Source organism: Schistocerca piceifrons, chromosome 11 (assembly GCF_021461385.2).
Source record: "Schistocerca piceifrons isolate TAMUIC-IGC-003096 chromosome 11, iqSchPice1.1, whole genome shotgun sequence".
NCBI classification, from domain to species: Eukaryota; Metazoa; Arthropoda; class Insecta; order Orthoptera; family Acrididae; genus Schistocerca; species Schistocerca piceifrons.
Genome location: NC_060148.1, coordinates 57,862,477 through 57,888,950, shown reverse-complemented (window position 1 = coordinate 57,888,950; position 26,474 = coordinate 57,862,477). Strand labels below are relative to the sequence as shown.

Sequence of the window (26,474 nt, the reverse complement as noted above, 5' to 3'; positions counted from 1 at the left end):
TATTAATTGGCCTACTCGTTCATCCAGTTGACTTCACAGGGCTTTTTAAAGAACTTTGGACATAACAGGATGCAGCGAAATTCCCTGCAGTTATTCAGACTGCTTTTATCTCATTTTTGTGAAGAAGATCAATTAACGCACATTTCCACTCTTCAGTAATTTTTTTTCACTTTTTCAAATGTGTAACATAATTCTGCCAGTTGCCTGTGTGAGATTACTGTTGCTCAGTATCCATATCTCGGTACTTCTGCTATGAGTTTATGTCTTCTGTAGATGACTTGCTATTTTCCAAAGTACTGATTTCCTTCAGTTCTTCAACAGATGATTTTTAATCTGAATTGTTTTGCCTCCAAAATCTAGTTCTTTCAGAGGCACACAGTCAAGATCTGAGTGAAAGTAATGGACTAAAATTGTTATTTTTTGTTGGTTTCAAGTGACCCAGTTTACACTCTTTTATAGCCTTGAACATTCATTTCTGTACTTTCAAGAATCCGTGCCATTTTCTGGGGTTTGTAACTATTTAAAATTTTCAATGCTTGTTCCCTCGCATCTACTACACACTGATCATATGCAATGTTCTACTACCTGTGTTCTCTCCTCCTTTGTCATTAGCTTAATTTCATAATGATTTTTAGTATGTCTGCAAGTTTCTTACAATTCATGGTATATGAACGAATAATTTGTTGAAAAATTTTTTACTCATAATATGAGTGTTAATGGATTAATGATGAGTGATTTATTCGTGTGTGTTTCTTATATGCAGGAGACGTTGATATCAGTAAAAAATTCCTTTCTTGTTCTTACACTGAGTATTTTTGTATCCTTATTGGCTATAACAACATGGTATATCTGAAACTCACATAAAGTGGAGTTAAGAAAATTTCATTTTTGTAGGTTCTTCGCAGGTTTAATTTATGTGGTAGTGTTTTTGATCTCATTCTCCCAGCTTTATCTCACCATTTTCATATATTCTCTATTGAACTCCTGTTTTCCATAATTTTCTTGTTGGAACATATGCATGACATCCCACCAGTCAGACACTGAAGCAGTTCAGTGGCATGCTTTTAGATTTGCTACTATTAGCTTTGATTAGCACACAAATGTTATGGGTATGGTTCAGGAACTCAAACAGGAATCCTTAGAGGGAAGATGTTCTTTTCGAGAGTCAATGTCGAGAGGATTTAGGGAACTGGCATTTGAGGCTCACTGCAGATGTAAATGTTGATCAGTGTGTATTGTAAGGGAAACATAATGAAACTTTGTGTGTCTGATTTGGATACTACTGTTTGCCTATAATATAATGCATCACACTTTGTGTATCCCCCAGAACTGTCAGAGACAGACAGTTTTATTTTTCTGTTTACTGTTTTTTCATCTAATGTCTTTTGTTAATGAAATCACCTGTTTGTGTATACTGAAATTGAAAATGATTAATAGGATTTAGTAATTTTAATATTCCGGACGAGTGAATTTTGATGTGTGCCATAAATAGTGAGTTTTGATGTAACAATGGGAAGAAATCAATTATGTAAGGTTGCTGTTGGGCAGTATAGTCATGCATGGCGAACTTGTAAACATAGACAGATACCTTTTTTCTGGTGCACTGTGGATTGTAAAGATAATGGACAAACTGGAATTAAAGTTATGCATTCCAGATTAATTTTCCACATAATAGCATGAAGGCAGCAACTTGGAAATGATGCAGAGGCATGTTTACTAATGGAAAATTTTATGAAGCACAATGCCAAAAAACTAAGTTAATAGTCCAAAATGTCGATTTACCGCTTATTGTGGACTGATGTAATGTGGGAAAATATCAGAGCAGTTACAGTAAAGGAACATATTCGCTAAATGAATTGATTTCAATATTGAACACATTCTCCTAACTGAATTCCATATGCAAAACTACTATGCCTGTGCCCCACAGGAAATTATTATTGCACCATGCATATACAACAGAATGAAGGCTAACAAACAAATGCTTAATTTGGGAAGAGAAAATGTGATGCAGGAACCAGTTATGCCAGATTCGCTCTTTTTTTAAATACCATATGCACTGTCCCCAGCATGATAAATTTTTTCCTTAACTGGTATGCTTGCACAATCACCAGGCATCAATGTGCCTGATGGTCCTTTACAGACACCATCAAGACAATAGAAATTACAGCTTGTATGGAGGCAACAGACAGTTGCTTTTCCCTCACTCTGCTTGCCAGTGGAAAAGGAAAATAAATGACTGACAGTGGTGGAACATACCCACCGCCATACGCCATGAAGTGTCTTGCATAGTATGTTTTCTAATTTAGGTTTTTCAGTCCTCTTCCTTATATTCCCGAATGTTAGTTAGGTTTTATTCCTGTGAGACGTTTATGAGTCTAACCATCCACTTTCTCTTACGCAAGGTGGACAAAATTAATACAACAACATTTTATTTTACTGGGTTAAATTTTATGCTTCATACAAGCAGACCTTATCAAAGTTGTAGGTTGTGGCAAGTAGATAATTTATTTGGATCTGCTGTGACTTCTGTTGTGAGGAAATACACGTATTTATCTGCATGGGCCCAAGAGTTTTTCTGTGACTGACAAATCTATAAGTAATTCAACATATACCATTGACGTAGCCATACTGTAACTATTTTAAGATCAATGCATCGAGGATGATCTATCACATACAAATACACTCCTGGAAATGGAAAAAAGAACACATTGACACCGGTGTGTCAGACCGACCATACTTGCTCCGGACACTGCAAGAGGGCTGTACAAGCAATGATCACACGCACGGCACAGCGGACACACCAGGAACCGCGGTGTTGGCCGTCGAATGGCGCTAGCTGCGCAGCATTTGTGCACCGCCGCCGTCAGTGTCAGCCAGTTTGCCGTGGCATATGGAGCTCCATCGCAGTCTTTAACACTGCTAGCATGCCGCGACAGCGTGGACGTGAACCGTATGTGCAGTTGACGGACTTTGAGCGAGGGCGTATAGTGGGCATGCGGGAGGCCGGGTGGACGTACCGCCGAATTGCTCAACACGTGGGGCGTGAGGTCTCCACAGTACATCGATGTTGTTGCCAGTGGTCGGCGGAAGGTGCACGTGCCTGTCGACCTGGGACCGGACCGCAGCGACGCACGGATGCACGCCAAGACCGTAGGATCCTACGCAGTGCCGTAGGGGACCGCACCGCCACTTCCCAGCAAATTAGGGACACTGTTGCTCCTGGGGCATCGGCGAGGACCATTCGCAACCGTCTCCATGAAGCTGGGCTACGGTCCCGCACACCGTTAGGCCGTCTTCCGCTCACGCCCCAACATCGTGCAGCCCGCCTCCAGTGGTGTCGCGACAGGCGTGAATGGAGGGACGAATGGAGACGTGTCGTCTTCAGCGATGAGAGTCGCTTCTGCCTTGATGCCAATGATGGTCGTATGCGTGTTTGGCGCCATGCAGGTGAGCGCCACAATCAGGACTGCATACGACCGAGGCACACAGGGCCAACACCCGGCATCATGGTGTGGGGAGCGATCTCCTACACTGGCCGTACACCACTGGTGATCGTCGAGGGGACACTGAATAGTGCACGGTACATCCAAACCGTCATCGAACCCATCGTTCTACCATTCCTAGACCGGCAAGGGAACTTGCTGTTCCAACAGGACAATGCACGTCCGCATGTATCCCGTGCCACCCAACGTGCTCTAGAAGGTGTAAGTCAACTACCCTGGCCAGCAAGATCTCCGGATCTGTCCCCCATTGAGCATGTTTGGGACTGGATGAAGCGTCGTCTCACGCGGTCTGCACGTCCAGCACGAACGCTGGTCCAACTGAGGCGCCAGGTGGAAATGGCATGGCAAGCCGATCCACAGGACTACATCCAGCATCTCTACGATCGTCTCCATGGGAGAATAGCAGCCTGCATTGCTGCGAAAGGTGGATATACACTGTACTAGTGCCGACATTGTGCATGCTCTGTTGCCTGTGTCTATGTGCCTGTGGTTCTGTCAGTGTGATCATGTGATGTATCTGACCCCAGGAATGTGTCAATAAAGTTTCCCCTTCCTGGGACAATGAATTCACGGTGTTCTTATTTCAATTTCCAGGAGTGTAGTATCACAATTCATACCTTTGGCACCTTTGAAAATTTTTGGTTCAAACTGACAAATATCAATGATTCACTGAAAACATGAATCATGTCCAATGTATTCTTCTGCAATCCATTAATAATAAGTTAATCAAAGGAGGAATACTTTTAAAATGACCTACACTCTCAGAGTTTAAACTTATACAAAATGTTTAACATCCAGAAGGGTCACTGAAAACATGGTTAAACATATTGCTACAAATTCTGTTTGGATTCTACTCAAAACAATATGCAAGTAACAGTTGCTAATCCACATCAAGTGGAATAGCACAAGAGTACTGTAAAATTATTAATTGCACTTATGTTAAGGAAACTCAATCTGTGCCTGTCCCACGGTAATGCATTTCTTACATTAAGCAATTACGCAAATACATTTTTATCACTCTACATGCAATGAATCAGAGATGGGAGTGCTTACAGTATTCTCAGTTTCATCCACCTCCAAATTTAGTTCAGGATCCTCCTTGATAAAATCATTTGGCCAAGAGGTTCCCAAGTTATGTTCAAGACACTGAAAGAAAGAAAAAACTCACAGTCAAAACAGCTCGTACCCTTCTGTACTTATGACATGGCTCTTAACATTCTTTTTTTATGAATATCATACAAATTTTCAGAGATTTGTATCATGTACATACACAAAAATTTAAAAAATATAATTTATTGAGCAGGTATTCTGCCAACATGTATCACTGTAATTTCACACAGTGCCATACTGCACTAATTTTACATATAATCAGTCAGTACATAGTGTACTTCATAGTGCTTGCTGGCCCTTATCCTTCATTTGGTAACCTCAAAGTTTGCCCGTACCAAGAAGAAGGGGGAGTGTGCTACTCCCTGTGGACAGTAAAGGTGGTAAGCCCAAGAACTGCAATGAAATGAATACCCCTAGCTGCACACAGGTATTGATATAAGTGAACGGGGACAGGTGAAAATGTGTGCCCCATCCAGGACTCAATCCTGGGATGTCCTGCACAAATGGCAGATGCTCAATCCATCTGGGCCACCCACGACACAGAGGATAGTGTGACTGCAAGGACTTATATCTGGCATGCCTACCATGAGACCCACATTTCCAACCTATTGTCCTGCACTATACTCATAGTGCCCCTGCCCATTATACTCATTACTCGCAGCTTATATATATATATATATATATATATATATATATATATATATATATATATATATACACACACATATATAAAGGCTCACTGGCCATTTGACAATCTTCTTCCACACAGATGCACAAACAGTGCCCATACTCTTATGGGTATGGGCAAAAAGCCGCGTCATGACGACGAATCCTCGCATCTGCTTGTTTTCTCATCTTGTCTTTTACTAAGTTCTTTTTACTATCATAATCTAATTCAACTCTATCTGGAAATTCTAGTAGGTCTTCTACTAGACTTTTACTTCTCGTCTTTTTCAGGATTTCTTCTGGAGTAAATCCAGTGCTCTCGTTTGTTAATGAATTCATGATTCTTCGAATTCACTCACATACATGCCCCACTTCTTGTGGTTACTATGGCAGTACGTCCTAAATAACCGACCTATCTCACGCATATATCTTTCTGCCGGATTGCTTGATGGGTGATAAGCTGAGATATGTACCACTTCTACCTGTTTCTCAGTTATCCCATCCTTCCACATTTTTGAGCAAAACTGAACACCATTATCTGATAGTATTCTCTTTGGCTTCCCTACTTTCACAAAATAATCACACACCATTTTATCATACACAGCTCTGGCAGTAGCTTTTCTCAAGGGATATAGCTTTATATACTTTGAGAAAAGTTCAACTGCTACAAATATGTACACAAAACCCCCCATGGTTTTCGGTAATGGTCCAAAGATATCTACTGCTACTATTTCTAATACTTCATCAGGTTTTATTGATTGCATGGGCCCTTGATTAGTTGCATTTGTTACTTTCGCCTTTTGGCATAGATCACAAGATCTTATCCTCTGTGCTACCCTTCGTGCCATGTTGTTAAAGGTAATGCATTCATCTAACTTATCGGTACACTTCCGTGCACCACAATGGCCATATGCCAAGTGAACATAATCTATCAGCACTTCAGTGTGTTGTTCCGGCCAACATACTCTCCACTTCCCTGGATTATTTAATCTTTGAAGATACAGTACACCTTTATGTATTTTATATGAAGCCCTTATGTTAGTTGCGTCCGGATTGTCAAACTTGACCTTTACCGACTTGAGTGCATCATCATCACTTTGATATCTTCGCATATTCCGACATATTTCCCTAATTTTTTCTCTTCCTTCCGCTTTTTTGAAGTAATTCACCTCAAAAACATCTTCCCTATTCTTTACACTTTCTAGTGTCTCACATCCTATCGGTAATCTCGACAAAGCATCCGGTACTGCATGTTCTTTCCCTTTAACATACTTGATCTCTATATCAAATTGTTGTAAAAACAGCGCCCATCTGGTCAACCTGTTATGTAACAATCTGCAATCCTTCAAAAATATTAAAGCTTTGTGGTCTGTATGGACCACAGTCTTATGCCCCCATAAGAAAAGTTGAAATTTCCTAAAACCCCCTACTATAGCTAAAGCCTCCTTCTCTGAAACCGTATAGTTTCTTTCGTACTTAGACATGGTTCTACTCGCAAATGCTATTTGTCTATGAGTTTTTTCCCCATCTATCATTACCTCCTGAAATATGGATACTCCCAATCCATAATCTGAACTATCTGTTGCCATGTGGAATGGTTCACACAGGTCAGGGTGCCATAACTTTATGTTTTTAGCCAAATTGTCTTTTAGCTGGTTGAATGCTGTTTCACATTCCTCAGTCCACATATACACACTGTTCTTCTTAAGTAGGTTGTTCAGATGTGGGCTATTGAACACCTGATCATCCACATACTTACGATAAAAGGAACAAAGTCCTATAAACGACTTTAGTTGTTTTTTATTCTTGGGAGCCGGACAATTTCTTATTGCTTTGACTTTATCGGGATCCTTTCCAATTCCCTCTGGTGTTACTATGTGACCTAAAAACTTTATTTCTTTCTTCACAAACTCGCATTTTTTCAGGTTCAGGGTCATTCCTCCTTTAATTAAAGCTTTGAACACCCTGTCGCATAACTCCATGTGCTCTTCCCATGTCCTTGTAGCAATTAACATATCATCTACATAAACCGTGATTAGCGAACTAAGTTCATTCCCTAAAATTTTGTCTAAAGCCCGAATGAACACTGAAACGGAAGTATTTAGGCCAAATGGTACCACTGTGAAATGGTAGCATTTGCCATTGAATAAAAATGCCGTGTACTTCCTAGACTCCTCACTTAATGGGATTTGCCAGTATCCTGCAGTTAGGTCTAAACTAGTCATGTACTTTACACCATTAAACTTCTGCAATAAATTATCTATGTTCTCTGGACGATCCAACTCCCTCTTCACTACTTTATTCAGAGTACGAGCATCTATCACTATTCGTACACTTCCATCCTTCTTACCTACTATCACCAGTGGGTTATTATATGGGCTAGAACTCCGTTCAATGACCCCACATGAAACCATTTTATCTATTTCTTTTTGAACTGCTTCTTTCGTAGACAAGGGTACATTATATGGTGGTTTAAAGAAAGGTTCATGCTCCTCTACCTCCATGCAGTACTCATAATTTATCACTCGTCCCGGTCTGTCCGAAAATACCACCTGATTTTCTTTCAGAATTTGCCATAGATCCTCCCTTTGGGCATCAGATAATCCTTCCGTTTTATCCACTACATTTCGAAGGAGTGTCTCCTTATTTCCATCTTCAACTATCTGCCTCACGAGAAACCAATCGAATTTTTGACCTATTCCTGAATCATGATCATCTCTAAATTCTACCCATCTCAGCTGGTTCTCTTCCATTACTCTAGATGATTCAAATGGTATTTCTAATACCGCACTATCAACTTTACAAACTATTATCCCTTTGTCACAATCTATAATTACTTTCTGTTTTATTAACCAGTCAATGCCTAAAATGATCTCGGCACTGAGCTCTGGAACTACTAAAAATGCATTCGAAAATAGCTTGTTTTTTATCTTAAATTCCATCATCACTTTATGTTTAACAGGTTTACTACATTTCCCTGTCGCCCCTATCACTTTAACACCTGTTACTGGCATCATGACTACTCCTCGTTGCTCTTTGATCATCTCAAAAAATGCGTGCGAAATAGCACTTATTTGAGCACCCGTATCCAACAATACATATAAATCGTATCCACATATATTAATGGGTAGGATTGTTTGCATCCTATTGTCCTCTTTCATACTTTCTTTATCTTCCCATAATAAATCCTTTTCCACCGCCAAGTCTTGCCATATTATTTTTCCGGTTTTTATACTGACCATTCCATCTGGAGGTTTCTTTCTCCTTTTCATCCTAAATTCTTTCACCACTTTTTCCAATAGTCCTTCGTCTAGGCTCTTTAATGCCATCTCGTTCTCATTCGAATCTGTCATGCCTGAACTCTCGGTTGCGGAATCGGAAACTTCCTCTACTTCCTTTTCTCCCTGGATGCTTTCTGATGATTCTGACGATAATTCCTCCTCCTTAGAAATATGACCTTCTTCGGATTCAAATAATTCTCGCAAATTCTAATCCATTTCTCTACTTTCCCTTTGTTGGATAGTGCATTCGCCACTCTTACTTTCATTATTTTCCCCTACTAATGGAATTCCAGTCTCACTCAACTCATTTGCTTCAGTACTACAGGGATCACAACACTCTTTCTCTTGGTTAGATACACTTTCTCTAAAAGAATCTTCATCACAGTCATGTACTCTTGCTGTCACTAGGTACACATCATAATCGGTATGGCTCTCTAACACTGTCATATTCGGGTCCAAATTAATCACTTGAGTGGAAGATCTTTCTAATTGTGCTGGCTGGCTTTTGAGCTGATGTACATATTCTGCATACGAGGTAATTTCTGAATCGGCATGCGTCTCTGCACTATGCCCCTTTTTCTTATCCACCCTTTCCTCTTTAATTACTTCTCGATGCGATTCGTCGACTATTCGTACGAACCTTTTACCATATATCACATCACTCCTACCTTGCCCCTGCCTCTCTGCACAGTTGCCATCCCTACCGACAAACAACGCCTTCTCCGACTCTTCCATCATCAATTCGTCACTCTGACCTCGAATTGTACTTATTTCATTCACGTGAGCCTTCACATCCGACCGATATTCTTTTCCTACTTCATTTCCCTTAATAATTCCTCTCTGCTCTCTCTCCTCTGTTTGTATCCCTGCATTATACTTCGCAAAGTTTCGTTTATGTAACTGCTCTTCAGGCGAACGACGCACTATCCTACTATAGTACTGACTACTCCGATCTTCCCTATATTTGGGCCATTTCTTCCTTTCCGCGCGCGTTAGGCCCTTGACCTGCGCGGTATTTAGTTTTCCTGATTTTGATAATGCATCCTGTTTCCCTGATAGTTTCCTCTCCCTCGCTGAGAGTTACCTCCTCGACCTCTTCCTCTCATCATGTTAATTTGCGGTTCATTCCTACCACCTTTTACTATTCCATTCTGATTTCTGAAACCTCGAAACTCTCTAGTTTCACGCCACCTATCTTCATTCTCGATTTTTTCTAAAAATTCATCGAATGTTCGATGAGTGCCTCCTACATAACGCTTTGAATCGTCAGGTAGCTTTTTCCACAACTCCCACACTATCTCCGATTCTGATCTACGATCTTTAAGATACTCCAAACGCTTGAACCATCCTTCACAGTATTCTTTCATGAGCCCACGCCCATGTTCTGGCATTCTGGCGACCACGAATTCTCTCCACAACCTATCTCTCTGTTGTGTGCCCCAGAATTCCTCAAGGAACTTTTCTTTGAAGTCTGTAAACTTCAAATTGTCGATATCCAAATTCAATCCCCAACGTTTAGCATGACCTGCTAAAGCGTCTATTACTAAATTAATTTTTTCTTTATCCGACATGTCTGTTGGTAAGACACGTTCACAATTTTTTATAAAATCCATTGGATGCCATCCACCTTGTTTCTTTTGAGGATCGTATTTTTCCTCCCTACTCAGTATTTCCGATTTTTGCATTACCAATGGGATACCACTACAGTTAAGAAACGTCTGATTCTGAACTTGCTGACTTAACAATTTTATCTCATTACGCAGTGTATTTTCCTGCTCCTGCACACATGCATCAAAACTCAACATGGTATTGCGCAGTGTTTCAATATCAGCTGCCGTTTCTTTAACAATCTCTTTCTTTACAACTGGTACTATCACCTGTAATTTACTTTCAATTATCGGTTCTAATTTTTCACTAACCAAAGGTTCCACTGATTTCTCTATTCTCTGAATTTCGGTATCAAATCTTTTCTCTATTTCTGTGACTTTTCTCTGAACATTTGTTATTTCAGCCCTAATACTATTTACTGATTTGTTTACCTCTGTGATACGTTGGCTTTGCGTATTCAAAATATCTAAATTGGCTTTTATTTTACCAGATAGGTTTTCCTCCAATTGGGATATATGACTAGCCATTTCTGCTTTCAAACTAGCATTCCCTTCTCGAATTTGCGCCATCATACTATTTAACAAACTTGTTAATTCCATATCCTCTCCCTTGTGACTTGCATCCACAGATACATTGGGTTCACTTTTCACTACCTTTGGTTTCACTTCCCGTTGCTGCTGTTTTGTGGGTGTGGAATCATCTATAGGATTTTCCAACCCTACAACAGTATTTATGGTCCCTAACTCTGGGTCTGACCTTGTAATGTTTTCGTCTTGCTTGTTACTATTCGACTCCATCTTAAGCTGCTGTATTTCGTGCCTAATAGAAATGTTTATTAAACCAAGTATTACTTGTTTAACTCCTACTATTGGACTTTCTTTTGCTGCTTTGCAGGTTGTCGTCTTGAACTTACCAATTGTGGTATATTTGTCTACAACAGAATTTTAAATTTAAAATTTTCTTGAAACTACAAGTTTATATAAACACTTTTATTGCAGCCATTATTCTACAAACTTGGCAAGTCCTGTCACGGTCGCCACATGCGACCGAACCGCCGAATCTTTCCATCAGTAAATGGGGTATGTTCTCAAGTGACTCCGTTGTTTTAACCCCTCCACTGACAGAATGACCCGCTTCCTACTTCCGTATGTATAAAGCCAATACGGACTTGTAGCTGTCACGCCTTTGCGCTTACTGCTACGTATTTTAACCGTAAATAGCTCAGCCCTAATGGTAAGAGTTAGTAGTGAATTCTGGCGTTATTAATCTTTGAAGACAGCACAGCTGCCACAAGCTCAGCTCACTTTTACTCCACTCCTACCCTCGCCATTACACCACATTAACTAGGTGCTACATAGACCTTGCTAAATTCACTTGCGTATACATTTCTGACCGTTACTCGCCAGTATTTACCTATTGGATTAGTACACTCCTAACCGGACTATTTCTCAAAGAGCTGTGATGATTGAACGGGTTCGATCCACGGCCTACAGTGCCCTACAGTTCACATGGTAACACTGCCTACCTGACCCACTTAACTTGGTAGTGAGCTTATGTATCCAATCACCACTGCTAGCAGCAGTGGGTAATCCTATCAGCACGACGAGAGCAGCAGACTTACCGTCGAATCCTCCTGAAAATACTTATAACTACGGTCGCCAGCTCTGAAGGAGCAAAAGAATAAATCAATTTTTTGGCTCGTTTCAAAGTGAAACGGCTTGAGTTGAATTTTAAACTTGATTCTGAATATTACTATTTCTGATCATTCTAGATGATTCTACAAAGCAAATACTCTCTCAATTTCTGTGAGTTGGCTTGGTAATTACCACCAAGACAATTTATGCAACTTAGGTTAACAAAATTCTATCCTTCAACTTATTTAATGACTTTGGGATATTACTCTCTGGACAATTGCTATAGAATTAGTTAAGTGACTTTACTTGAAAGGTTACTCAGAAAAATTTAAGTAACTATAAATAGGCGACTCATTGCTCTTTTCTGGTTCTTATACGCTAAAGTATTCTACACCCAAAAGAATTGTAAATGAAAGAGGCGATGGTGGCCTCAGTCTGATTTCACTACACTATGTTTCAGGTTACTACACTTTACAAGGAACAACATGCGTCGTAATTTTACTCATTACTATATTCTGTCTTCTGCACTTGCACAAAAGAAAACTGGTATTCTCCTTTTACATGTATACAAAGTTCGACTTAACAATTTCAAGCAGTCTTGCCTTGAGTAGACGTGTCGGTGCTGGTGGTGAGATGCAGATGGCTAACGCCGCTCTTCACGCCTCATGCCCTCAATGGCGGCTGGAACCACGAGCTGTAGCACTCGTATAAGCTACTGCGCGTCCCCCATAAAATCTGGGCGCAGGAACTCTTACAATCAGCCCCAGTGGCATAGAGACGGCTTCAACAACCATTCGTCGCGTTCCACTCCACAAACGGCGACGATATTCGCCTCTTCGCTGTTGCACAATCACTTTTGCGTGAGCACAGTTACGCACGTCCATTCACGTCAAGCCTCCCCAGGCCATTCCATTGTTCAGTCCCTGTGTCTCCAGCTACCTCCAGCTACGCTCGTATCACCAGGAGTGGGGGCGTTCCCCTACCACCTTTTTACCGAAATCATTTAGTATTTAAGAATATTTACATTTATTACCCTGGAGTTCATACCAGTCATAATAATTTACTACTAGCGCTTTATAACATTAAATCATACAGTAATAACTTATAATTACCAAGAAAAAGAATACATTTGACTCCGAGAGCGTAGTGCATTGCCTGAGAGCCAGCGCTAATTCCCAGTTTCGCCAATAGATGGCATCAGGGTGCACTCCCTGGCAGTCTCACACCAGCGCGCCCGTTTCCGACGCGCGGGCTCCAAATTACTGTCAGCCCACCATCATTTCAGTTCCGTTACAAGTTGAAGGCTGTGATTATGAGGAGGTGCTGAGAGTTATAGTTACTGGTATTTATAGAAGAAAACGAACAAAACATGTCCACGTTTTTTGATCCAGTGAACCGATATGGGTGAAGAGAAACTAAGGGTAAATATTTTGTATGTCTCCAAAAACTAAAGTAGAATTTAAAAATGGTTGACAGCAATTCCTCAGAAAGACAGTCTGGCAGTTGTTGTGTGTGTGTGATTCACATTTCAGTGAGGAACAACAAATCTATCACCAGTAAACAAGTTGAAATTTTAAGACAAGGGTGGTCTCTTAAAACCAGAGCAGCTCAGTGGTTCATCGTGTATTTCCCAGTTTACTGAAATATCTAACGAAAATATTACAGGAAAGAAAATCGTCAGTAAAGCACTTGCTTAAGGGAAGCTGTTGAAAGAAGACAGTAAACAAGCTGCAGTTTCAATGTCTGCCAGTGCTTTTTCAGCTGAGGAAAATGTAGGGAGCTGATCAGTACTGGACGGAGTAGTAATCACATTACAACAATGTTGATGTGCCAGGAACTGGAAATTGTCAGATTACGTGATAAATTAAGGACAGCAAATGCCGAAATCAATCTCTTCCAAAAACAAGTCTCAGATGAAAACCATAAGATAGCTCAGACAAATGTCCTAGATCATTGTAAACTCAGTAAAAACAGAAAATCATATTTGTCACTATGTTAAAGAAATGCCAATTTAAAAACAGCAATAGAATGCATTATGTGATGTGACAATGAATTTATTCTGGATAGTATGCTCTCGAAAAATAGTAGCTCAAAGGATAATTACAGGTATTGTTTGAAGCACACATTGTTGCAACAACCTTCTGAAACATCTCCAAAATTAAATGATCTCAAATGCTCATGTGAAATTAACAAAGAGCCCATAGAACAATTAGGAATTATTTTCGGAAAGGACAAAATGAAAACAAAGATACGCTGATTTTGGATGAAGTAAAGCACAAGGAAAGCTACATTTCAATAACACTTTGCTGAAAGTTTGTTTCGTCAATTTATGGGTATATACTTCAGACGATTGTAGTAATAACTTTGCCTTTCATTGCTCTGGTGTTCATACGTGTTGCTCTGATTCATAACCGTATTCACCCTATTTTAGTGTACTCCAGTCACAATGCCACTCCTAGCGATGTCTAGCATAAATTGATGCAAGTAATTATCTAGCTAGAGCAAGCCAGAATGACACTTGTTTCATTCCCTTCTTATGGTACAGTACACAACTGAATAAAAAGGTCCAGCAGTGTCTAGGAATTACTGGCATAGAAAATAAAGTTCCTTGCTCAATATCAAACGCAGTTGACATGACACATTAACAATTACTATGGCAGGAGAGGATCCTACAGCATGATGTATGAGAAACCATGCATACAATGACTGTGACTGGCTGGATGGTACGGTACATATTAGACCACAATCTCTGTAACAATGTACGATTTAACAAATGGTCTCTAGCATGGAAATCATGCATTTCTGGACAGAAGACCTTTTCTGGTTTGTATCCTCTCCTCAAACAATCCCTGTTTGTAAATGGTGGAGAAAACACCCTATATCAGGGTTGGCCAAACGCTGCACAGTGTGCAGACGTGCGGAAGTGCTGCACACTTGCACACGTGTGCGACAGCGACATCTGTTATTAGACATGTGTCCTAATTGAACGGCGGTGGCTCCACTTCCCTGTTTATGTGGTACAAGCAAGAGCGCAACATACCCAGTCTCGTTTACCCCTGGTAACCGTAACCTTAACAGAGAAGTATTGAGAAATGGCAGGTACTGTGAAAAAGCAAAGGACGGGAGATCTATGTTCTCAGTTGTTTAAAAATGACTGGGAACTGCAATTCTTTTTTGTAGCCGTTGGTGAAAACTCAGTGTTTGCTATGCTGCCGAATAACAAGCGGCCAGCGTAAGTTTTCAATCGAAAGACACTACAATACATATCACAAAGACGAGTAGTGTACTCAACAGTGAAGAACGACAAGCAAAATTAAATGTCCTTAAGAAAATGGATGAGACACAACTCGATTATCATTTCTCATGACCAGTGATAAACGTGTTTGGATTTATTCCTTTCATACTTAAAAATGATTGTTTACTAACTGTGCATTAGTGCCTCATTCTGCTCCATGTTACATTAGTATCAGGGAAGTTGGTCATTAAACCGGTTGTTCCAATGTATACTTACATTTAGGGTTTTTTTTTTAATGTGTGAAGGGCTACGCTCATCTGAAGTCGATAAAACGTAACATTCATCGAATTGTCGGTTATTATGCAGAATTCAGACGGAGCTGATGAAAGATGTAGCAATAATAGTATTGAAATAACAGGTGATCATCGAGAGGTCTGCGGTTATCATTCTGTTCGGAGGTCAGTGAGACAGAAATTATGTGGGTGTAGCTGAGGGCACCGAGAATTAGTTATAGTAAACCTTGCATTAGTTTAATGTTATTTGAAATCATGAATAAGGTTCGTTGGAAGTCGCTAAGTGCTCTCTTTCTTAAATACTAGATCAAAAACATTACTCTTATCTACCTGCCGTCAGTCAAGCTGCCTTAATAAAAACCCACGGTTGTTAACTGTATTACTTGTCTTACTGGGTTAAACTGTTAACATAAAACTAGACATCTCAATGAGTAGACTGTGACAGAATTTTAAATGTTTAATACGCAAAATACCTTCCCATGGTTGGCTTGCAAGCTGTGGAAAGAGCACTAGAATGCGCTAGTACAGAGTATCCTAGCAAGTGGATAAAGCGAAATCTATGGGTAGAAACATGCACTACATGAACGCTGACGGCTGCGGCGTGCATGCTGTGACCCGGAAGTTGTACATGTGCAGGAGCACCGCACGCGTGCAGAATTTCTGGCCGGCCCTGCCCTATATAGTGGTGTTATGTTCAGATTATTAAATCAATGCTCACTGCATGTATTATGTGAGCTATAGTGTAAAGCACAAGCCTTAAAGCAGGGCTGAGAAGTACTTAGTTTGTAAATGTGACAGTGTTGGTGGGAAAGGGACTGGATTGGTAAATGTGTCATGTTGTTGCTGCCTACTGTTTAAAGCATGTTGTAAAGCTGTGTAATTATGTTGCTGTCACTGAATTAATGAATCATCAGAACGTTGATGTTATTTCTTGTAACATTATCAGTATTTTTATAGTGTTATACTCGCATAATATTTATATTGCCTGCCCTCATTCTTACTTTTCCAATTTTTATATGGGGCTGATCTGCAATTCCCATGAAAACTGATCATCTTTATTACAGAAAATAGTGATGCAGATGGTGGTTTCCATTCATTATACCAATGATGATAATGCTTTCATGAGGTGCAAACAATTATGAACGAAGTATCTGGTTGATCTGCAACCAGTGCCCAGTGACTGAAATTTCTCACTTCCAGGAGATTAGAGATGTTTGTCAGAACTGAAAAAAATTTTCCAATATTAAATATTTCTTATGACATTCTTAACACATACCATTGTTCTTCCCCTCATTAACGTGTTGTTAAAAATTCCTTTCAAATAACCAACTCTTTCTCCCTCTCTCACATTAATTGTCTCACTGTGTTAAATAGCCACAAAAGATTCCCATGCATATAAAACAAATCAGCATTTTCCGATCTCATAAGGCATCAAATACATTCCTCTGTAGTTCTCTCATGTTCATATTATACAGTGTTAAGTCAGAGAGTCACCTGTACTGGATCATGATGGCACAGTTTAATTATTGTATAAAAGACAGGAATTCGAATTTGCTGCTTGCAGGTCATTTGTGATGCTGTTTATGTTTTGTGGCCCTATACCGGAAAATGCTGCATGAATGGTCAGTCACAGCTGGATAAGAATTCAAAGTGGTGCAGAGATTGTCAACTTGCTGTAAATGTCCAGAAAAAAAATATATATTTATATTGTGTGTGTGTGTGTGTGTGTGTGTGTGTGTGTGTGTGTGTGTGTGTGAGAGAGAGAGAGAGAGAGAGAGAGAGAGAGAGAGAGAGAGAGAGGGGGGTGGGCGGCATTGAATTCCTAAGTGACTAAACTGCTGAGGCCATCGGTCTGTTCAGAAATGTAAAATTGCACTTTTATAGCACACTTTGATTCACTGGTAAAATGCAACCAGTCCACGAAGGAGATTGCTTATAAAACATTTGTACAATCCATACTAGAAGCCTGCTCAGGTGTGTGGCACTTGCACCACATATGATTGTCACAGAATACTCAACATATACAAAGATGGGCAGCACAAATTTTCACAATTGACAGTGTCGTGCAGATGCTAAGAAACAAGACACACAGATGCTTTAAGATCTGCAAACTATCCTATGAAATACTATTTACAGAGATTTAAGAACCAGCTGTAAGTGAAAAATCTAGAAATACATATCATCCTATTACGTATCACTTCCCTGGGAGCATAAGGACAAGACTTGATTAATTACAGCATGCACAGAGTCAATTTCACAACAATTTTCCTGCACTCTGTATGTGAATGGAATGGAAGAAGCCCTACTTACTGGTGCAGTAGGAAGTACTATCTGCCTTGTAACTCTCAGCAGATTCAAGAGTATGGATTTTAATGAGGACATGGATGTAGATGCTGTTCACTCTTTTTCCATTTTCCCTTCCATTCACCTATAATAATACAACACAACATCTCCAGCTGAGTTAGAATCTACACTTTGAGTGTACTAAAAGGGTGTCTGCTGTACTTGCAATCAGTAGACTGCACTTCCACCCTTCCACCTTCCACCCCCCTCCCCCCCCACACACACACAGTTCCCTTCCCTTTTGAGTAGTGGCATGTGAAGAACTGCACTGCTAATTGTCAGTAACAGTTAGGAGATACAGATGAAAGTCTCATGCTGCCCCTTGAGACTACTTGTGTGTGCATGGATGGCCAGAGACTGATCTAGCAGTGCTGAGATTATCTGGGCACAGAAGTTACCAATTCTCTTTGTGTATGCCCTGATTCCTTTTATTTTATCATCATTTCTCCTGATGTAGTTGGGTGTCAAAACATATTTTGGCATTCAGAGGAAAATAGTTGGTGATTGAAGTTTTGAGGAAAGAACTCAATACAAAGAGAAACGCCTTTCTTCCCCTTACCACATCAACTCATAATGTACACATGACACTTTTCCCACTACTTTGCAATAATACAAAACAAGCTTTCCTTCTTTGAACTTTCTCGGTACCCTCCATTAATCCTATCTACTAAGGATCCCATACTGTACAGCAACCATTAAATCTGTACGATTTATCATGTAAACCAAAAGTGGAGTTCTACAATTCTGGTGTGGGGGACCTCACATCTTCTATTGTTCAGTCTCAACTACCACTTTCCACAGACTTGATGGCAACAATCAGTACAGAGCTGTTTACTGCCAATTTTTTTTTACTCAACGTGCTTATGTATTTTATACAGGTAGTTGGTTATTAGTGTGTTTAACTGCCATTTCATTATGGGTAGAAATTGTTGCCTTGAAAGGAGAGTTGTAAAAACTTGCAAGTTCTACCTGGCGAGCATGTACGTTTGCCGTAAGTTAACTGGCACAAATTTGTAGAATTTGTTATTTTATATATTTTGGAAATGTTAATGTTGTTAACTGTGAGTGTGTCTACATTCACATCTTAATTCTGCAGACCACTGTGATGTGCATGGCAGCAGTAACATCCCACTGACTTTTTCACTATTACCTAATTTTTCTATATTTCTGGGTTATGTATGATCCTCGATATTTTTCTACATACAGATAGATTGTCATTTGCAACTGAATTATGTTCCTGTGAGTTTGGTTGACTAATCAGCAAATCTCTACCTATGAAGCAATTTTGTTGCACCACAAAATTTCATGTCCATTTTGTAGAACTCCACTCACAAGCTCTACTTCTATACTTTAGCTCTCCTCTGCCTGTGCCAAGGTGAAGGCTCCAATAAGAATATTTTTTGATTTTATGATGATCTCAGCTCCGTATTTTCTGACCTGTGTTATTCAGTGGAAGATGATAGGGTACCTCTGCAAAGCCCATGAGAGCACTATGGTCAAGAGGAAACAAAACACGTAGCAGGCTACATGCAGAATGGATTTTTAGGTTAGAAAACCACCTGTGAAGACAGTAAATAGATAAATGCAGATCTAAGTTTGGGTCACCTAATTTTGGAACTGAGGAAAATACATGTCAAATGTCACAAAACCTAATTAAACCCAAGGTAAAAGTAAAGCTTTCAACAACCTGGAGGTAGTTATTAACACCTTAGTGCTCTATTAGGCATTGTCTTACTGGGTGCGGTAGGCCACTGGCTTCCTCCAACTTCTGAACTCACTGACACAGTAAGTTACATGACGACCTTGAGCTTCACACTGGAATGGAAACTCGTTTTCCACATATACAATTTCCATGTGAAAAAGTTACAGGTGATGCTTGGGACTGAACCCAAAACACTTGAATTTGCAACCTCACTCCCATTCAATACGCAATCCTCTTACTCTTAGGAAAGTGTGTAAGCATTCAAGACAAGATCCGGAGTTTCATTAACTAACAGTGGGATTGTACACACAACACTGGAAGGAAAACTAGAAATAATTAGCTACAAAATCTGATATTCCATACAGAGGACCCACTAGAAAGATGCACCACAGAGCACAGGCAGTAATACATTTATCATCATCATGAAAAATCAGTACTGTACAATGAAATAAATATGCATTTATCTCATTGCATGTAACTGAAATTTGAAATCTGCATGCAGGTAAGTATCAAATGTGAGGAAAAAATAATTTTAAAGTGTCAATTGTGATGTGGAAAAAATAACCATCTGAGTTCCAACATCCACCCACCATAGTACATTAATGCTTAAAAAATAGTCTGGTAAATATTGTATACAAATCAAATTCCTGTATCATACTGCAGTGACAGGATATATATACTGGTCAATGCATGCATTCAAATGGGGAGAAAGATGTGGAGGAAAATTACATCAATAATGTACAACATGACCTGAGGTTGAGCAAATTTAGACATGAGCCATGGCCTTTTATCAGGAGATGTTCATCCATTTCCTTTAAGAGATTTTGAGAATCCATGGAAAATGTAGATCTAAATTTCAGAGGACAATCTGAACTCATTCATCTCAAAATCATGTCCTGTGACATTAGCACAGCTGCAAGAACAAAGATTCCTGTGAAAACTCTACAAAACATGTTTTCCCTAAATTAACCTCTAACTGTTTAGAAAACCCACACAAAAGGAAAATATTTATTCTGTTAGCACTAGACATGCCAAAAATAATAAATTCTCTAAATACAGAGATTGGAATATGAGCACTGGACTACTGAAGGATCACAGGTTGCTACTGTTAAAAAGAAATTCTGAAAGACAGGAACATACTTCTCCCTAACAAACCTGGTAAAGTGATCAGACATGACGTAACAGCCAATACAAACAGCATGGGGAATGTTGTGGATGACAGTGAGGACCAGCAAATGTTAACATTACATAGTTACATGACAGCAAGTACCTGTACAGCAAACCCAAATCAAGCTAAATCCCCCGAATCCCCACGGCCAACCGAAAGTTGAACATATGAGAACCACCAAGACAGCTTATATAAGAAGCCTTCCATTAATTTCTAAGCAAGATCATATCTTGCAAAACATGAAAAAAAAAAAAAAATGAAAACCCCAGAACTTCTGAACAAAAATGTTAGAAAGGGGATCAAGGACATCTCTACAAATGATAGTTGACAGTGATGCATATGGTAGCAAAACAGAAGACAGTAACAGAAAAGACATAATTACAATGCTTTGCCTTACGAAGTTTCTCCATTATAGAACATAAAAATTCATTTCAAATTTTTTACTACAGCATAGATACTAAAACGACAGATACATAATTGACTAAGGTGGGGACAAGAGGGAGAAGGAAAAACATAACTTATTCTACACAGTAGACCACTATACCTAAAGGGGCAGCCAACAAATTAAACAAAACAAGTGGATGTTGCAGAACCACCTCTGGCAATGGAACTGTTACTTTATGGAACACGGGCTTTTCAAGGGAATAGAAAAATGCACAGGTCATTTCAGATTGTAAGAAGAGGCACAGGAAACATGTTTGGGGCTGAAGACCTAAACAGCAGGTAATTTTGTTCTCCTATATGATTTTGTAAAGAAAATAGTTCCTCTGCAAGAATTAAAATGGATCCTACAGTCATTGCTCTATTCACACACAGTTCGCTGCAATTGTGAATACCAGAAGATTTAAGCTAATCAGTAACATTCACATAGCAATCTAATGACTGCCTAATATTAGAGAATCCTCTATGTAACAACAGACGTAAAAATTTATTTGGGCTGCACTGATGAGTTAAACCTGGATTTCTTGCATTTTATGGGCTGTCACCTTAAGCATTATGGGCACATCCCTGTGACATTAAGAACTTAACTGAAAAGGGGATCTTGCAGATCATCCTCTTCAATTTCTTTCAGATTTACAGTATTTGGAGTTTAGTGCTGGAACATCAATTTCCTAAACCAGCACTATGCAGTTACCAAACAACTAAAATAATTTTACTTTAAGATCAGAAGATTTCTGAGTGCTGTCTACCACAAAATATTTCCTATTTATTAACACAACTGCTGATAATTTAGAGTATAGCATAAAAGTGCCTTAATGGGGAAGTTCCTGGTTTGAATCTCTTAGTAGGAACTACAACTTTTTAAAAACTTCCAAAACTACTAAAAACTGCAAATTTAACGAATACTGAATTGTAATGGTTTGGTGAAAATTACATATTTTTCCATCATTTGACATATGAAAAGAAATATTTTGATGAATTTATGTGAGATTTCTTTATTTTCCATTTGATGCTCTTCATTTTTGTACCAAAATGTAATTTCTCAAGAGTACTTGCATTTTTATGTAACTTTTAATTAAAAATAGGTATTAAAAAGTATGATTCAGCATGAATTAAAATTACCATTCGTTTTACATATGGAAGGTAAATAAAACTAAAAGAACTGGTAGCACTTAGTGTGATCTGAACCACCAATTTCATGATTATTATACTATTGTCCTATGCATTCAGCTACAGACAACTATAAATAAATTTTTTTATACTTACCAGCACTCACAAATCACCCAATTGCCAAATGCATTCCTTGTTTCTACTTTCATGGAGAACTGTGTCATACAAAATATTTGGCTGGTCACTGACCTTCAAATCCTCAACATAAGATGAAAATCTATGAGGACATGCAAGTGACATTCCCTTGGCAGCCCTGGAGGCATGCTTGGTTAGGGTAATTGTTGAAGTAACTGATCCTGAAACTAGGAGTTACAGCCTCAAATCAGAGACATAGCAACAGTTTTCATCTGTTAGTTTGTATGGGTGCCAATGCGGTCTCACAGAATTGTTATATTCATATAGATAATGAAGTAATTCTACAGATCTACATGCTAAAACTAGTTCTCCTGCTCAAAGACAGCACTTTAAACAACAGTGCACAGGCCCCACCCCAAATGAACCATGGACACTGCTCGGGCAGGGTTGCTTGCAAGTCAACAATACTGTAAACAGTGTTAGGTGCAAACACAGGTAAGTATTATCTGAGGAGAAATCAAGCTAACACATGGTTCCTCAAGAGGGGGCAAAATCCTTTTCAGCAGTTGCTAGAGCAATGGTCTGGATGATCAACTGACCTGGCCTTGTAACATTAACCAGCTTCCTGTGCCAATACTGCAAATTGATGAAAGCTAAGGGAAACTGTAGTTGTGTATGTTTTTCTTCTGAAGAGCATGCAGCTCTATTGCACAAAATTATCTTAGGCAAAATATTCTGGAGGTAAAATAGTCCCACACTCAGATCTCCAGGCAGAGACTACTCAGGAGGATGTTATCAGGAAAAGCTGGCCAGGCAGTCTATATGTCTGTGTGGAGTATTACATACCTTAGTAGGGTAGGCATGTATCGCTAGGGATAAGATAGATACTGCCTACAGGAAAATTAAAGAGACCTGTAGAGAAAAGAGAAGCACTTGAATGAATATCAAGAGCTCAGATGGAAAACCAATTCTAAGCAAAGAAGAGAGAGCAGAAAGGTGGAAGGATTATATAGAGGATGTACAAAAGGGTGATGTACTGGAGGGCAATATATGGAAATTGAACAGAATGTAGATGAAGATGAAATGAGAAATGATACTGTGTGACAAGTTTGACAAAGCAGCGAAAGACCCGAGTCTAAACAAGGCCCTTGAAGTATACAACATTCTATTAGAACTACTGATAGCCACTACCATGTGGTGAGTAGGATGTAGGAGATAGGCAAAATACCCTGACCTCAAGAAGAATATAATAATTCCAATCGCAAAGAACAAAGGTGTTGACAGACATGAAAATTACCAAACTATCAGTTTAATAAGTCGTGGCTGGAAAATACTAACACCAATTCATTACAGATGAATGGAAAAACTGGTAGAAGCTGACCTTGGGATAAATCATGGATTCCATAGAAATTGTTGACAACATGAGGCAATACTGACCCTACAACTTATCTCAGAACACAGATTAAGGAAAGGTAAACCTACATTTCTAGCATTTGTAGACTTAGAGGAACCTTTTGACAATGTTGACTCGTATACTCTCTTCCAAATTCTGAAGGTGGCAGGGGTCAAATACAGGGAACAAAAGGCTATTTACAATTTGTACAAAAACCAGATGGCAGTTATGAGTCGAGGGGCATGAAAGGGAAGCAGTGGTCGGGAAGGGAGGGAGACAGGGTTGTAGCCTATCCCTGATACTATTGAATCTGTATATTCAGCAAGCACTGAAGAAAAAAGAAAAATTTGGAGCAGAAATTAAAATCCAAAAGTTTCATATCAGCGCACACTCTGCTGCAGAGTGAAAATCTCATTCTGGAAACATCCTCCAGGCTGTGGCCAAGCCATGTCTCCGCAATATCCTTTCTTTCAGGAGTGCTAGTTCTGTAAGGTTCGCAGGAGAGTTCTGTAAAGTTTGGAAGGTAGGAGATGAGATACTGGCAGAAGTAAAGCTGTGAGGACCGCACGTGAGTCTTGCTTCGGTAACTCAGATGGTAGAGCACTTGCCCGTGAAAGGCAAAGGTCCCGAGTTCGAGTCTCGGTCGAGCACACAGTTTTAATCTGCCAGGAAGTTTCGTATCAGCACACACTCCGCTGCAGAGTGAAAATCTAATTCTAAGAACTTTGAGGTGTGCCAACGACATTGCAATTATGTCAGAAACAGTGAAGTACCTTGAAGAACAGTTGAACAGAAAGAATAGTGTCTTGAAAGGAGGATATACGATGAACATCAACAAAAGCAAAATGAGGATAATAGAATTTACTCGAATTAAATCAGTGATGCCGAGGGATTTGGATGAGGAAATGAGACACAAAGTAGTAGATGAGTTTTCCTATTTGGGGAGCAAAATGATTGATCATGGTTGAAGTAGAGAGGATATAAAATGGAGGGTGGCAATTTTTTTTTTTTTTTTTTTTTTTTTTTTTTTTTTTTTTTTTTTTTGTGTGGTTTTAGGGCGCACAACTTCAATGGTCATTAGCGCCCTGACTACTCTAAGAATGCACCGCGAGGCACAAGTTGACAACAACAACTAAAAGGGAAAACACGATAAAAGACACATGGGCAGAACGGCGCCAGCGCAGCCGTCAGCAGATGGCGATGGCTGAACCGGCAGTGTCCAATTCTTAACCGGGCTAAAACTACCTCCTCCCGCCGAGAAGGGCGTGAGGAGGACGTCCAAGCCACGGGAAGAGGTTTTAAGGCCCGAAGCTTGTTGTCGGTAAGTGCAGCCCAATCGGCATACGACAGCGATAAGATGCGCCGACAAATGACCCTGCTAAAATCGGACGAAGGGACACAACAAGAAGCTGTCCGAGGCTGGAGGACCGCAGCCTTGGCCGCAGCATCTGCAGCTTCGTTCCCAGGGATACCGACATGGCCAGGAACCCACATAAAGCTAACCGGAGAACCGACGTCCACCAGCTGCTGAAGAGAGCGTTGGATCCGGTGTACGAAAGGGTGAACCGGGTACGGATCACTGAGGCTCTGGATGGCGCTCAGGGAATCTGAGCAGATGACATAAGCAGAATGTCGGTGGCGGCAGATGTAAAGAACAGCCTGGTAGAGGGCAAAGAGCTCAGCTGTGAAGACCGAACAATGGCCATGGAGCCGGTATTTGAAACTTTGTGCCCCGACAATAAAGGAACACCCGACCCCGTCATTGGTCTTAGAGCCATCTGTATAAATGAAAGTCATGTTGATGAACTTCGAACGAAGTTCCAAAAAACGGGAGTGGTAGACCGAACCGGGGGTGACCTCTTTTGGGAGCGAGCTGAGGTCAAGGTGAACGCGGACCTGAGCCTGGAGCCAAGGTGGCGTGCGGCTCTCGCCCACTCGAAAGGTTGCAGGGAGTGAAAAATTAAGGTGTTGAAGGAGGCGACGAAAGCGAACTCCAGGGGGTAGCAGGGCAGAGACATACAACCCGTATTGACGGTCAAGAGAGTCGTCAAAAAAGGAACGATAAGACAGATGGTCGGGCATTGACAGTAGCCGACAGGCATACCGACAAAGCAGTATATCGCGCCGGTAGGTGAGTGGCAATTCGCCAGCGTCAGCATGAAGACTTTTTTTTTTTTTTTTTTTTTTTTTTTTTGTGGTTTCAGGGCGCAAAACTTCTATGGTCATTAGCGCCCAGCCCGTGACTTAAGACAGTAAAAAACCGAAATTGAAAACCAGCAGCAATGGGAACAAGGTCAGAAAATTGGAGAAACTAAAAATAGAAGAATGCTTAAAATTGTCCCCAAAAAAAGCTTCAAATGACTGACGTCATTTCACTGTCACTAATAAACTGGAGAACGCGGTCAGCTGAGCGCGTGTCATCTGCTAAAATCGACGATAGATCAGGCGATAGCTGTAGACGGGAGCGTAACGGATTAAAATAGGGGCATTCAATTAAAAGGTGTCTTACCGTCCACAGCTGAGAGCAGTGGGGACAGAGTGGGGGAGGATCGCCGCTTAAAAGATGTCGATGGCTAAAACGACAGTGCTCTATCTGGAGTCTAGCTAAAATAACCTCCTCCCGACGACGCGTTCGGGAGGAAGAGGTCCAAGCGCAAGGAAGGGCTTTCACTTCCCGCAATTTATTACGGGGAAGTGCCGACCAATGCGCATGCCATAAATGAGCAACTTGGCGACATAAACCGCTCCGTAGATCGGTAAAGGGAAGCGACTGAATAGCTGACTGAGGAAGAGAGACTGCAGCCTTGGCCGCTATATCGGCCGCCTCATTCCCACAGATACCAGCGTGTCCC

General features: G+C 40.2%; 1 protein-coding gene across 3 annotated transcripts in view; it reads right to left on the bottom strand.

Moving 5' to 3' along the window:
- The window catches only part of LOC124720080 (zinc finger protein ZFP2-like), an 89,190-nt gene that overhangs the window by 23,386 nt on the left and 39,330 nt on the right, over positions 1–26,474 (bottom strand). For all 3 annotated transcript variants that reach the window (XM_047245354.1, XM_047245355.1, XM_047245356.1), the window contains one exon: positions 4,557–4,649. In XM_047245354.1, coding sequence (XP_047101310.1) covers positions 4,557–4,649 — 93 coding nt within the window. The remainder of the gene's footprint in view (positions 1–4,556; positions 4,650–26,474) is intronic.